The following is a 16,491-nucleotide window of genomic DNA, read 5'->3' on the forward strand; positions in this document are numbered from 1 at the left end:
CTATATCTTCAGAGTATTTTAGAAGAAGTTTGGAAAAAGAACAATGCATAGCTAAAACGTTTAAGACACTGTTTTAACTCTGAACCTTATACTATGAAAATGAGTTACACAGAGAGAAGGGAAGGTTGAACCACACTGTGTAGGCCCACTCTGATCTCAGCAGCCAATCATAACCCTGAAACAAGAATCAAACTGAAATCTCCTTCTTACCAGGAAGGTATAAAACAATCCTCCGGATGACCAAACCTTTGTCCCGAGTCCCCAACCAGTGGGTCGTTAACAGGATACACCTCTATAACACTGCTCCTTTCTTAGTTCCCGGCTGTTTGAGTTTAGGAGCAATAACAGAATAATAATCAACATTCTGAATCTCAAGCCAGAGTGGTAGGAGATGTAACAGAATACAAACCATCGAACATGCTAAGTCTCCACTTTGCAGACAGAGGATAACAGATCACCCAACGTTTTAAGTGTCCATCCGAGATGCAGTAGAACTACCAAATACCAAGTCTCACTACAAGAGACTATTACAACACAAAGTTCGGAATCCCTATATCAGGGAGAAAACTACAGCGACAAGGTTTAGCTCTGACAAGCAAACCTTCTCTACAAGTTTCGTGCATCTGCGTGTTCCAGATGATGAATCTTGCACCAACATAAGGGCTGTATATTTCCGTGTTCCAGATTGCCAGAACCCTCTTTGTGTCCAAGGATGTTGAAACAGAATCCAGCTCCTTCCCCACTGTAACGTGGCCCTGAGTCCAAGTGGAAGACATCGCCATTACCGAACTCATCGATCAATCAAGGAGAATGTAAATATCATTACTTAACCTCTTTCCAGTGACCTTGGCATTATTGTATACTATCAGTTTATGATTATCTAATGTTCCTTAGATTGCGTAACCTGTGTATTAAACGTCTAGCAAATACGGAGTTATTTGTTTCAACAGAAAGAAGGTTTTCACTTATTAATTAATAGAGAAACAGCAATTTATCTACATAAGATAAGTCATACTTTGCCATTGCTACATCCAATTCAACCACTTGCATTTTTCCATCCTATGCACATTTATTCACCTATTAATTTATCAAATGGTCCATTTGAATCATTCTTTTACAGTTAAGGTGAAACTTTTTAGCTTGAGCCCCAAGGATGGAGGGAGGGGCCATCTGATATTAATAATCACAAACACACACACCTTAAGTGAAGTGTGATAAAAAAAAAAACACATACTTTGGTGTCTTGTTTGAGGAAGCTCAATTCAATTGGTGCCAGGGTAATTCTCACTTTAATGTTATAGAACTCTAGGCCCAATATGATCAGGAGGACCTTTAGTAATGATGATTGGATAGGAGAATGTTCAACAACAACTCACAAGTTCTCCAATTATTTGCAGCTCTTACATTTATGCATCTGGCAGACACTTTTATCTAAAGCGACTTTCAGAGCATTTCAGTGCAAGAGGTACTGTACATTTTTGTTCTGATACCTTATTTTAGCCAAATTCTAAGGCCGCATCAAATGAAGGCAATCCCAGAATGCTATGGGATGAACTCGAAAGAAAAAAATAAAATAAAATGTTGTCTGTCTGATGATGTTGATTATAAACACATTTTATTCAGTATTGAAAAAGATATTCATAAAAACAGTTCAATCTGATATAAAATTGATTACTTTTGAATCTTAATATGTGTGTTTTATGTATTTCATGCTTACTAGTGCATTATGGCATAGCTTAGCAACATGCTAAAGCACAACCATCAGTTGAGATTCCCGTATCTGTGTGAAGCGTTCCGATCAGTTACTTGTGAGTTAGTTAGGATGCTACCTTAAAAGGCAGCAGCTTATGTAGGTCATTAAACAGCAAGGCAGCTCACTAGGTTTTGGAGCAGAGCTTTTGTCAAAACGTACGTTCCCTGGAAACTGAACCAACAACTTGATGTTGCTTGTACCATGTTCTTACAGTTCTACTACAAGAACGCTTGATTCATATTCTTTCAATTAGGATATTTTTTTCTATATGTTAAAAATTGCAGAATCATGAAATAAACTTTTAATTTACACTTCTCTTTGCGTAGGTGTTGCATAACTGCTGATTCACAGGAGAGAAGAATACCAACTATAGCAAGAGAATGTTAGCTACACAGGGAGGGGGCTTAAAGGTCAAAGGTCGGCTGTTCATGTAAAGAAAAAGTTCAAGTGAACAGTCTGCAAGTTACAGCAACTCATTGAGAAACAATGGTGAAACACAATGGTGACTAGTAAAGCATGACAAAAGAGAATAAAAAAGTGAAATGGTACAAAAGGACAGAGGTAAAAAGGAGATAGTCTGTCTGAAACCTTGAGCAGCAGATCATTGTGAGGGTATTATTAAAAGTATTTATATTATTTAGGAGGTCCCGACCTGGTTATTAATTGAACTTAAAGTTGAAGTTTGTTCACAATGCTCCTCTCTTTGTCTTGCTCTCCCACCTCATTTAATTTCATCACTCAAGAAATATTAGCGTGGAGAGAAGTGCAAGGCCAGCCCTGAAGGAATGTGTGTGTTTGCCTGCTTACTGTAAACACAGATGTGTCCGAGCATGCGAGCAGCACCAGGTTGGCCCTGTCTGTTGCACTAGGGACTGGAGACCAAGGTCTAACTTCCTCGTTACAGAGTGGCCACCAGCACAGTGCCAGATCCTGTGCCCGGTTAAGTCCCACCCGACGCTCCACACGGTGCCCTCCGCCTGGTAAGTCCACAACAGATACCTTGGAGCAAAAAAGAAAAACATCTATAAAATGGTCTCCACTCCTCTGCATAACACATTACAGTAGCAGGCTGCTTTATTAATGGTGCCTGAGCTGATAACTGGGCCTTGTTACTGTATTTGGGCTTTAATTTATAGGGTGTTTGAATAACGTTTGTGTGACACAGATCCGACTGATAATGAGATCTTTAGGTGCTCTCGCTTTCCTACACTCTAGATTTGGATGGTTGTTCTTATTATATCCTTAAAGGGACAGTTCACCCCAAAATGAAAATTCTCTCATCATTTACTCAATTTTTTTCTTCTGCTAAACACAAATGAAGATTTTTAGAAGTATATTTCAGCTCTGTAGATCCATACAATGCAAGTGAATGGTGACCAACATTTTGAAGATCCAAAAAGTACATAAAGGCAGCATAAAAGTAATGTATCTTTTAATTAATATCTTTAGAAGCAATTATGGTAGGAGTGGGTAAAAAAAAAACAACAACAAAAAAAACAGATCAACAGAACCAAGTCATTTTTTATAATAAATTCTCCCCCCTGCTCAGTAGATGGCCATATGCAAGAAGAATGTGAATTGCCAGAAACAAACAGAAAACTGTGAAAGTGGAGATTGATAGTAAAAAGGACTTAAATGTTGATCTGTTTCTCACCAACACTTAAGGCCTTTTCACACCTAATGTAAATCTTTGTCACGATTTCTCAGCACAATTAACATTTTGAATCAAAACAGATTGCGTGCCAACATTTGTTTTTTTATGGAAAGTTAAGTTTTTTTTCTTCGCCGGACAATAAAATGCACTGACCATTAAAATATGAGCTTTGGATCAAGTGTCAGGAGCTGCTGCAGTTACCAAAACCAGCACAACAGGTTGCGCTAAAGCACAGGAAGCTGTTCGACCATCAACATTAAATGCTAAAGGAACTCGAGAAAGAAATCCTGAACCAGCAGTGAAGATTTTTCTCATATTTGAGAACCCATATGAGAAATGTTTTTTATTTTTTCAGTTTTTAAGACCTTGCATACCATTTAAAAAAAAAAAAAACTCAGATATTACATGGATAGTCTTCATAATGTATTCTATATTGCTACATTTTTGTCTTTGCTATTTAATCTTACACAAGTTCTCCTATAACTCTACTGTAACATACTGTATATTGCATATACGTATATTTTCCCTTGGATCATCTTTTTAATAAAACATTTTACAGATCTTGTGTTCTTCACCTAATATTAATAATGTTAATGCTGTCCTTGCAGTGCACTGCACACCTTTGTATATCAGAAATTGTATATCACAAAATCTTTATTTCTGTGCAATTTATAACAGTCATTGACAGCTGTGCTGTCATTGTTGGCAAGTATTAAATGATCTAATAACAGGTCAGACTGAAGATGGGTTTTGTTGGGGTGATCTGGGTTGTATTTCTCGCATTATATAGACTCTTTGAGAATTTAAATGTTGTCACGTTTAATTATTAACATACTTAAAACAATTGTATTACACAAGATATACATGCAAAAAGATACAATCAGTATTGTTCCAATTGACAACGTCTGCTACAAGTCATTATATATGTGTGTGCTTTACGCATTGGTTTTAAACAAATGTACTTCACACAAGTATATAGAGAATGCCTAGCAGTGGCATGTAACAGACTGTTAGCAGAGATGGGCCACTTCTATTTAAATAAATGGGAGGAATTGGAATGCCCAACTAAGAAGCTCTAGCACCCAACGGTCAACGGACGTATAAAGGAAGTCAACAGACATCGCCTGTCAATCAGCTATACAAGCTGGGAAAATTGCATGTTTTACTGTAATATGAGGTAAAGAAGCACAATTTATGATTCCAATATGATCAAATTTTATTGCTGATTTGAAATATGGTCTTTGATTGTAATCTTGACCAAATGTTTTTGAGATTTCAGTCTTTCCCCATTCAAGTAGATAGGAGCTGCACTGGCATGACTGAAAATAGCCTCATGAGAGATATGTGCAAGTGCCATTCATCTGCGATTTGCCTCTCATAGCCATGTTTCCCTTGGTGTGCAAAGATCTTTATCATATCGCTTCTGAAGATAAAGATTTAACCACTGGTGTTGTATGGGTTACTTTTATGCTGCCTTTATGTGCTTTTGGAGCTTCAAATATTTGGTCACCATTCATTTGCATTGTGAGGACCAAAAGAGCTGAAATATTCTTCTAAAAATCTTAGTTTGTATTCTGCAGAAGAAAGTCATACACATCTGAGATATGTATTTAGATTTTTAGGTGAACTATCCTTTTAACTGGGATAAAGACTGAATGTTAGGCCCTTAGCATTAACAAGACAAAACTGATCTAGAAAATAGTTTAGATTATTCAAATAATAAAATCATATAATATAAAGTAATACAAGTAAACGGATACCCTGTTCTATTTTGCACTGCACGAGCTTCAGCCAACAAGACAAATAAACAGTTTAGAATCGTCACATTGATGCACCAAGTGTAGACAGCCTCAAGGCTTTGTGACGTGATACAAGATCGATCCATTCACTTGCATTCAAAGGCATGTGAACATGGGAAGGGATAGCAGAAACAAAAGCATTTGAGAAGACTTTTCATATTTTGCTGTGTACCAAAGTTTGCTGAAATATGACCAGTGAATTTACAGTATATAGAATGTAAAAAGACATTTTATTAATAGAGGATCCAAATGTCACAGATTGACCTCTTGGCTTGAAAAGTCATATCCCGTTGCAGGGTCAGAAGTAATTTTGCAAGCTCAAAGCCTCATGTCAGTGCATTTCAATGGGGTTGTTCAATGAAAATTCTTGTATTCAACTTGTTTGATATTGTTTCTAAACCTGTTTCTTTTTTAAAAAAAAACTATCCCTTTAAGGCTGATTGCCAAATTTCATTAAAATGAGCCGCACCTGTCTGAGACACACCTGCTGTTGCACCTGATGCATTCCAGAAAATAAAAAGCACCAGCACAAACAGCTTTAATAACTCCATATTGTCTAACCTCAACACAGACATAATAAATCAAGGAATTCTAAGTTCCATTGGAGGAATGTTAAATCCACTATCTATTTTTGAGGCTGCAATAACAACAAAAGACTCGCAACTGCAACAACAGCACTGAAGTATAGATATATACTGTATATTATCTACTATACACAGCTCCTCTGTCTTATGCTGTCGTATTAAACTCTTGTCTCATATCGCAGCATATCATGTGCTATTTCAACGGTTCTGCACACCGTAGTATAAATAAATGGCATGAAAATATGATTTGGCTCATATAGAGCCAGTGCCTATTTAAACCGCATAATAGCAGTCATTTCCATATACTTCATTCTGAAAGGCCTTATCAACAGGGCAAACACAAAGTCTTTCTTTATGTCAACAACTCTATCTGGACACAATAGGCAGGACTAGAAATGTACCACAGTCTGCCTGTAACAAAAACTGTTATAATTTCACCCTGAACTTCACCTTGCTTCTATCTACAGTAGGCCACATGACATCTTTGCATTAAACAAATGATAGCATTTTAGATGTCATAATATTGACAAAATTATAAAATTTCTGTTGTAATTTACTCACCCTCATGCTGTTCCAAACCCATATGACTTTAAGCCTCGCACACACATGCAGGTCTTCATTGCTTGATGTTGCTAATCTCTGTATTGTGAAGTCGCTAGTGGTGCTGTCACTCTAACATTATTGGTGGACTTCTATCAAGAAGACTTGCAGACTTGACTGAAAGTTATGACATTTATTTGATGAATACAAAACAGAAAAGTAATGTCTCTCTTTTCTGGCGGTCCGAAGAAGTTGTACTCTGAACCATCATATCCTGCCGGAGATAGGAGGCAGGGGCGAGGAGCCTAACCCAGTGCAGGATTGGACTCAACTGGTGGTGGTGGGGTGGTGGAGGTTGCAGCGTTAGCACACCGAAACAGCAGTGTGATACATTGTGAGCAGACTTCTAAAGCAACGGTTTACATGTGATTGGCTGGGAATTACCCAGCTAATGGTGCGATGATGTACAGCTGCTAGTCATCCGCTAGAACTACGCTGTGCTAACATGTTTGGCCATGTCTTTTGAAAACATGATCACAGAATAGGCATTTTGCTAGTAAAACAACGTTTTCATTATAATTTAACAAGGAATACGTTTTCTTGTCCCTAAAAATGCACATTCTTCTGGCAACAGTGCTCAATGTATCATAACATCAATAATGAACGAACTACCCATTTAGTAAATCAAACTCACTCAGACTGCCAACAATTTATTTTCCACGCATCATTTTTTATTATGTCCATGTATGTGGTTACAGACGAATCGTGTAGAACAGTAAAATTGCTCACAGGCACTTGCAAGGAGACGGATGACATGAGCTCCACTGACACGGTCTTTACTCGTATTGGTTGTCGCTTCCGAAAGACTCTCCTCATTTGCATCAAGTTCAGCTTTTCTCAACTTGGTCATGTCACTCGCCACGCCCACATCTAGTCGCCAGCGGTCGCTGTCGCTTGTGTCGCCGGAAGTCACCAGCTCTCATTGACAATGAACGAGATGAGGTAGCTTTGACACTGGAAGTCGCTGCATGTGTGTATGGAGCTTTATGCAGAACACAAAAGGATTAATTAATATATTGGTCTACACAAACTTGGTCCGTATATGCTAGTGACTGAAAAAAATGACCCAAAATGACCATAAAAATAATAATATTCAAAATACTACATTCAAAATACGGACCAAAATATTCATTAAAAAAAAATCTCCATCTAACGTGGGTTTGGACCGACATGAGGGTGAGGAAATTATGACAGAATTTGTGGGTGAACTATTCCTTAAGTATATTTTACCATCAAACTCCATGAATCTAATTAACTCACACGTACGGCAATGTGTGTTTTATTGTTTTTCTCTCTTTTCATCTTTTGATCAGTTTAGACAGATTAAATTAATACAAACGTAAATGAGTAGGTCTAAGGTCTTTGATTTTGCGTAAATTAAACTGAAAATAAAATATTTAACACAAAAAAGTATCATGTACAAATAATTATGCAAATAACATGAAGAAATATGCCTAAATAAAGTACACCAATTTAGACTGTGTGGGGGGACAACAATCTCTCTCTCAGTCTTTTTCCGCCCTCCCCCCAAAACTTGATTCCCCATCTTGCCTGTGCTTGCTGGTCAGCAATAATCAGACCCTCTTTCTGGAGGATTAGGCTCAAAGCTTAGTCCAGTGGAGCACGCAGTAGATGGGGCCAGCCGGGCTGGGAAAGGGGGGTGTGGTGGGCGGGGGTGGTGTCGAGAGGGAGGATGGGGGGGTTGGAGCTGTACGGTTCCCCCCTTATCAGAGCCATGCTGCTGGAGCCAGCCACACCGCAGGAGAGATTGCTTTCATACTCGGGCTGCCGTCGCAACAATGCGCTCCAGTAATGCGATAATGTTCGGGTGCGGAGGGTGTTAAGAGCCTGATGTATTTATGTATTGTGTTTAGTCCATAATCAGACCCATCCAAATTGTGATCTCTGCACACTTGGTCTCCGGCCCACTAAAATGAGGTTAATGCTTTCAAAAAGACAACGAATAAAGATTTTTTTCTTTTCGTAAATTCTGTTATGCATTTTAGACAAGTTTCTTTGGATAGCAAGGGAATGAATGGGATGGGGAATAAAGAATGGAGTTATCACCTTTGCTTCCTCTAAAGAGCAGGAGATGGACTTGACCCCACCCTCTAACCCTTATACAGGTGCTCTGCATAGAACGAACTACAGGGCTGTTACTAAGTTTAAAACATCCAGACAGTAAGGATCCTTTCAGTCCCAACACTACTGTATATACACTTCTATAAATATGCATACACTTCTATATAATACACTTCAGTAAATCTTCAATTTAAATTCCATTAAGCTCCAAACTCAAAACATTGCACTTGCTCTGGTTCTTCCAGGTTCTACAAAAGCCTCTGATGTGGAAATACAGTGTAGAGTTTACACTGAAATGCTGATTGTGTAGATATGCTTCTCAAATTTCAAATGATATCACGTGTTCAAAAGAGCATTTTTTTCTGCTGATGTTTACTGATCTATTAAAACGTTTACATTATATTACATATAACTGTCTGCCCTTGCACTGACAAATAAATATATAAATGATTTCAAACAGAGGCTTATGAAATTTTGCAGTATTCTGTAATTTACAACAAAGTAGTAACAAAAAATTACAAATATTTCAAAATTATGATACATTTTTGTTAAATGCTATACTACAAAACTATTTTAAAGTATTTAAAAAATATATTTAGCTAATTTATACTTATATACTTAGATTTTATGACCTCATATTTATTATAATATTTTATTTTATTATATTATTAAGTTCATAGAGCCATGTAAAATGAAAAGGTCATGGCAAAAGGTGATTAAAACCAGGTACAACTTCAGAGAAATTTAAATCAGTCAAAACACCTATTATACACACCTTAAATTTTTACTTTAAATCTTGATGTTGTTTTAAAAAAATATTCTGGATATGTTAATGTGTCATCTACCCATATACCCATATATCTACAGTATATTATGGTGCAGCATTTGATGGCTTTATAAAGAGAGGAGTGCTGTGTGTTTGGACTCGATGTTCCCCACAGGTGTGCATTAGAGAGGAGCTCCAGTAATCACAGTGCTACCTGTCCCAACGGTAAAAGAAAGCAAGTAAAGCCAGGCAATTATTGCTGCTAAAAGCCCTGTGGAAAGAGCCAGACCAGCCTCATTAAGGCTTTTTAATTGAAAGCAGGAGAGGCAGTGCTGCCTTTCCTCCTCAAATGTGCTAATGTGTGTATTGAAGAGAGCATGTGTGTGTCTTAGGGCCTGTGTTCACTAGATGTGGGCGTGAGAGAGGTACATGAATGTGTGTGTGTGAGACCTTAATCTCCGTAGCTGTGAGTTTCTCCCTGTGTCGTTTTAGCTCAGGTGAGCTCTGGTTCTTCCTGTTCAGGTAAACATGACACACCTGACTCCTCTCCTTCATTGAGAACAGAAGGATGCGATCTCCAATCACAGCTGAAAACCACAGAGAAAAGTCAAAGGTTGTAACTCATATGACCTCCTGAGACTATGGCGGTGTCAGAAACCTCAAAAAGATAAAATATGATTGTTTATCGTGTTTAAAAATAATTAAATAATAATTGTATTAATAACCCCAGTGAACAAGCTGAAGGCGACTGTGGCAAGGAACACAAAACTCCATGATGTTGGTTAATGTGAGAAAAATAACCTTGGGAGAAACCAGACTCACTGTAGGGGCCAGTTCCCCTCTGGCTAACATCATGAATATAATGTCAATATTACTTATGCATAGTGCAAGTCATGGTTTAAAATTATTAAACTAATTGTTAAGGGACAGTGTTTAAACAATTAACTGATTCAATTAGAGCATAAAGGGACGGCACTATTTGCCTACGTTCGCCCAGCAGCTGAATGTGACCCAAATCAGTTTTGTTTTTGTAAGGTTGTTCACATGACATTTTAAATGTAGCCCATATCAGATACTGATCTGAATAGCTGACGCTGAACTGACCCACATATGTATAGCACTCTCTGAGCATGCGTATAACAAACTCTGTCATGTTCATAATTATAATATGAATACTGAATTAATTTACAAATAAAAATGTAATAGCCTGGGATTTTTTAATAGATAGAACACTTAATGCCTATATAGCTAATAATATGTCAGCAAGTGATGGAGAAAGGCTGTCTTGATGAAACAATATTTTTAAATAAAGTCATTTGTCTTCGTATTGAGAAATGAAATGATCATCGAAGCTCAAGAGTGTAATATTAATAGCGAAACACACCATGCAATTGATGGAGAGCAGGAAAACCAGCATTACACATACTGTATAAGGTAAGAGTTATTACATGTTCTCAGATTTTATTCACATTTTTATACAGCTTGAGAAATATAGAAATGGCGCGAGCAGAGCATTTACAGTACGTTTATCTATCTCTATCTTTTCATGCACATATTTTACTGCTGTAATCCAAACGAATCACTGAACCCAACTGTTGAGCCTATAATCTTATTTTCTTTCCTTAAAAAAGAACTGACTGCATTAACAATAAAGCAATAACACATCTATAGAAGCCAAAAATCACATTACACCTGATCTGGCTGTTCACACTGAACATCAGTTGGAAAGAAATCAGATACGTATCGGATTTATTTCCACATTTGAAAGTGGCCCAGATCAGATTTGAAAATGAACATTTGAAAATTCAGTGCGCTTGTGACTGTTCACACGGTCATCCAATAAACAGATCTGTCACATGTGTGAAAAACAAAAATCAGATTTGTGCCACATTCTGCTGCGGTGTGGATGTAGCCTTTGAGTTATATGTTAGAACAAATATGCCCTCATAAAGGTAAAAAAAATACTGTTCTTGAAAGTTCTGAAACTGCTTAATTTTAGGCAGTATAGATATATCCTTTGATGTCTATGATCAGACAAACCTAGAAGAATAAAAGCAGTTAAAAGGTGTAAAATAGTTTTGAAATAAAACATTTTGATTTAATTTATGATTCCATTTCTACAAAGAAATAAGAATTTTGTTCTTGAATAGTTACAGTATATCTAAAGCTTACTTCACTTTGTTCTAAATCATTAGACATTCTGGTGCCTTGAAAGCAAATCTGCAACTTTTTTTAAGGAAGTGCCTTAATATGAAAATGCTGATTGTCAAGTCATTGACTGACAGCAAGGTAGCCAATGAATTAGATTCAGAAAACGTGTGCACATATACACACCCACAGAAGGAGTATAATTTTTTTATTTGTTTGAGTCAGGACAGTAGTGTAAAGAGGCTATTAAGAAGCCAGAGGAGAGGGAGAAGGGGAGAGAGAGGGAGAGGGAGAGAGAGAGAGAGAGAGAGAGAGAGAGAGAGAGAGAGAGGTTAGGCTATGCAGCTTTCATGCTAAAGAGAGACATTTGCAGTGAAACTGTTGACAAGCTCTCCACACTGTGATTAGCAATTAACCTTCCCTTCCTTAAAAAATAATCTGTTTATGAAACCAATTAAATGGCAGAAAAAATGTATGCAAGCCATTCAGAGAGTCAGGTTTAGTTGAGGGTGAAATTCAGGACTGGAATTTCAAACCTCAACAGCAATTAGAGACGGAATATCTGCACTTTTGCAGTAATTATGAATCATCCCACATTCAAGCAGAAAAACAGGGAGACGATTTAAAAAGAATAGAGTGTTAAAAAAGGCCCTTCTCCCAAATGTCATGACAGTCAAGTTAAAATCTTTTAGAAACAACAAAGAAATTGTACATATTTGCAAACATTAACCTTATTATAAGTTATAGTGTAGATGCTGTGCCATCACTGAGAGAAAATGGATCCTAAATGGTCGTTTTGGAAATGTAAGAAAAGTTATTTACTTTGGTTTAAGCTTATCGTTGAGGTTTAAAAATAATTTTAAAATGCTAAATGTAAAAGATAAGCTCTACCAAAATAATAACATGACATATTGATGATTTAAAAATGATTTAAAAACAAAGAGGATAATAAAAAAGATGGAATACTCTGAATGCTTTTAAAAGATTACAAAATTCAAAACAGCATACTCATGTTCAGTAATCATGGCCAAATTAAGAAGACGATTCCATGTTAATCCTTAAAAAAGAATTTTAACAAAAATCCAAAATGTGTGTCTAGGGGCTAGTAAACCGGTTTTGGGGCATATGAGCAGCAGTGGGTTAGGTCAGGATAAATCAATAAATTATTTTAAAATCTGCTTAGTAGGTTAATACATTCCTTAAAAACAGGTTTACCGCACTGTCTGAAATGTGCTTATCAGCAGTACAGTTAATTCATAGAAAAATAACACATTGTAAAATAATATGATTACAAATATATAGCAAAGACTATGATGGTGGATAAATACTGTATAATCACCCAAAAATACAAATTCTGTTATCATTACTCACCCTCATGCTGTTCCAAACCCAAATTACTTTCATCAATGATGAACATTTCAAGAAGAAATTTTAGGCAGAATGTTAGCCTTAGTCATCATAGACTTTCATCACTTCTTAATGCCATACAATGAAAGTAAATGGTGAGTGAGGCTGTCAGACCCTAACATTCTGCCCAACATCTATTTTTGTATTCCACGAAAGAAAGATATTCATATGTGTTTGGAACAACATGAGCAACAATCGGAACAACAAAATGATGACAGTGAGTGAACAATCCCTTTAACTCCTTTAAGGTTACTCAATTTTGGGCATCTCTATTGGACTTGTCAGTTGCTGTTTGGGTGCCCATTCACCTTTAAAACATCTATGGTAAGATCTTGTCAACCTGTGACTGTATATACACAGTACAAACTATTAATGAATCAGTTACAGGTGCTTCACTAGTGATCTGGGTCTTAAATGTATTTTTATTTACAAGAATGAGGCTTTGAAATAATAAAGCAAAGACTTTCTAAAATCTTTCAAGCACTCTCTATGTACTACAGCACGTTACAAGAACAAGCACAGGTCTGACTGTGTTTGTGAAACTAACTGAATAAGTGACAGATGTAGAAGCCCTTTTGACCATCCACCCCCCTCTACACTCACTCTCTCTCTCTCTCTCTCTCTCTCTCACACACACACACATACAGTATAAACACACATAATTACTCTGGTAATTAGGGGCTCTGGGGGCCTGAATGGCACTCTATGGGGGGGCTACTAGGAAAGGGAAGGGGTGGGCTGACACAGAAATCAAAAGAAAGAGAGAGAGAGAGAGAGAGAAAGAGACAGGTTTGTCAGGTATCTAGAGACCCGGCACAGAGAGCTTGAGCCACATAAGCTCCAAACAAAAAATTATATGAGAAAATAATTTGCAGATTTGGGATGGTGTCCAATTTCACAAACCACAAAATAAGACAGGGAGCAATGCCAGTTCCATGCTTTTCGAACTTCCTCTGGGAATAACAAAAGACGGAGAAACAGAAGGGACTGGCGTTCATGACCTGTGGGTGTGCATGCCGCCCAGGCATATGCTGGGAAAAAAAGCAGTGAGTGAAACTGGAAGGAGAGGGGGAAAGAAACAAGAAAGAGAAGAGAGAGTGTGTGAGTGTGCGTTGACTCACCATCACTGATGGTATCAGCAGGCAGTCGCCCCACCAGTGTTCTGTCAATGGTCACCCGTTCAACCAGAGCTCCGCCCAGGATTAGAGTCACCAGCACACCAGATCTCAACAGCATCTGCACACACATTTACACAGTAACAAACAATGAAACAATCCCACAGAACATTGTGTGGGACATTCAAACAAGCATTGTCCAGAATGCAACAGGAATACATTTAAATTCAACATGAAGTAATAATTGCTCCCAATTTACTGTCTTAACTCTTCTATTTTCTTAGGGTCATTTTTGACCCACCACAGACAAAGAATATGTTATAAATAATGCATAGTTTATGGTACTGGAACATATGTTTTGACTTTGTCAAGACCATAAAACATTTTTTATATATATACTAATATATATATATATATATATATATATATATATATATTATTTGTATATAAATGTTAAAGGTAAAAAAAAATATTTAAACCAATTGTTCCTTCCATTGTGTTAGCGGTCAATTTTGACCAGTATGGGAAAACCAGTTGTGACCTTACACCTTTCTGGATGTTATGCAGCTTTAAATAGGTTTTTGTACATATATGAAATCAAATTTGTCCTAAAAATATTTGACATTTTCTCAAATTTAGCCCCTAGCCACATACTGTTCTCTAAATTCCCCACCTTTTTCCACTTGGAACTGCATCATTCCCACAAATTTAATTCTGTTCTCTAAAATGTGGTACACGCACGAACGCATGCATGCACGCACGCACTTTTTTAAGGTAGAAAGAACTGTTACACACCTTCCCAAACCCCTGAAATACTGCAACAAATTGTTTGAGATTAGTGGGAATGAATGGATTTACTGCAATGGACGTGCAAATGTCTTTAGTGGCGTTGTACAGTGAATATGAATTTATGAATTTTGAATGCTTTTCAATAGAGGTCAAAAATGACCTGTAGAACAAAAGAAGGGTGCAGTTTTTTAAGAGAATATGAGGGTTCAGACACATTCCTGGTTAGGGTTGGGAACTACCATTTACTGTTCTCGAACGTGTGTTCTTATGCCAATGAATATACAACGCTGTGCTAAAACACCGCAAAATATACAGTGCTTCCTAATAACTTACATCAGCCCATTCGTTAAAGTGTTTTAAAAACGTAATGAACCACAAATCATTCATTTCATCATGTCCGACTTATAATGAACCAAAAATGTGGACTCTTTACTGGATGGATGTTGATATGAAATGTGTAGTTTAAGATAAACAATGATAAGTTTTGTAGTTATTAGTGGTATCTTATAAAAATGTATTAATTATTAAAATATCTAATTTAAAAATTCTGTATAAAAACCATTTGCAAGAATCAGTTCTGTTAAAATATGAAAGATCTCATCATTTGGTAAGAGACTGCTGATGGCAGTTAATCCTATAAGAATTGCATTTCTTATTTCCAAACATTTCATTCTCAAAAGTACTAATCATTATTACTAATCATTATTATCAACCATTTGTGGAACTAGAATAGATAAATTCCATTAAATACCTTATGAATACATCTCTATTCCTAATTATTATTGTACTTGATTCGTGTGCTCACATTATTCCGAAGAAAATGAAAGTCTTTGTAATCTTTAATGCAACTTCCTCTGCATCTGAAAAGATTTTCCTTTTTATCTGACGTCACCAATTCCTAATTATTATCACTTATTCATTTTTTAACCTTTCCGCTTCAATTGCCTGAGTCCATTCTGGCATGTATTGGACACATTTCAAGATTTAAACATTTCTCAATGATAAAAAAAAAAGTCCCACCCTCACGTTTTTCTCGTTATCCTGTTTATATCCTATTTCACGATTAACAAATGTAAATATGTTTAATATTTAGTGTAAAAGATTTGTCAGTGGAATTACAAGGATAATATAATTCTGTCTGGAAAGGCTGTATGTAGCCAGAGAGAAAATGTCACCTCTATATCATGTGATCTGCTGATAAAGGTCCAATCAGACCCTGTTTCTGGCCAAGCAAGACCATCCCCAACCACCAAACAAAAATGTAACAATGTTTGGTCTATCTGACCTTTCAAAACACATGAAATCAGGCACTTTTTATCTGTGGAAAATGTGTGTAGGGGTGAATGTGTGTACAAATCTGAACAATCCACATGAGATTGAACAAAAATAAAAAAAACACTTGTCTACAGTTGTGTCTGGGAATGAAATCTTTTTTTTTTTTTATCCCAGAGATAAATGCCCTTGAGACCTGAGAGTTTGAGTCTGCATATGCTCATTGCCTGACCTCTGCTTCACGAGCCAACTCATGATAAGAAGACCACTGGTGCATGCTGGGTAAGGTACCTGACAGCACTGCTTGGTTCTCCATCTGACACTCAAGACCGTGCTTGACTGCAGCAGCTCCTGAGAAAGAGAGAGAGTGGGTTAGAAAGAGAGAGAGAGAGAGAATTCTTGCTCCTGTGTATCCTACTAAGTGTACTAGGAATGAGTAGATGCTGTTTGTGCGTTTTCAGGGTCAGGTTTAGAAGGATGTTTCCAGTTTCAGATATGGAGAGGCAGCAGAAATGAGCCAGA

General features: G+C 36.9%; 1 protein-coding gene across 4 annotated transcripts in view; it reads right to left on the minus strand.

Annotated features, from left to right (window-relative positions):
• Window positions 1–16,491, minus strand: part of wdpcp (WD repeat containing planar cell polarity effector) — a 99,406-nt gene that overhangs the window by 31,471 nt on the left and 51,444 nt on the right. For all 4 annotated transcript variants that reach the window (XR_007972928.1, XR_007972927.1, XM_052154249.1 and 1 more), the window contains 4 exons: window positions 16,261–16,320; window positions 13,915–14,029; window positions 9,689–9,825; window positions 2,561–2,752 (listed from right to left, as the gene is read on the minus strand). Coding sequence is in view for 2 of the 4 variants with exons in the window: in XM_052154249.1 (XP_052010209.1) it covers window positions 2,561–2,752; window positions 9,689–9,825; window positions 13,915–14,029; window positions 16,261–16,320 (504 nt within the window). In the remaining 2 variants the exon portion in view is untranslated. The remainder of the gene's footprint in view (window positions 1–2,560; window positions 2,753–9,688; window positions 9,826–13,914; window positions 14,030–16,260; window positions 16,321–16,491) is intronic.

Source organism: Xyrauchen texanus, chromosome 22 (assembly GCF_025860055.1).
Source record: "Xyrauchen texanus isolate HMW12.3.18 chromosome 22, RBS_HiC_50CHRs, whole genome shotgun sequence".
NCBI lineage: Eukaryota > Metazoa > Chordata > Actinopteri > Cypriniformes > Catostomidae > Xyrauchen > Xyrauchen texanus.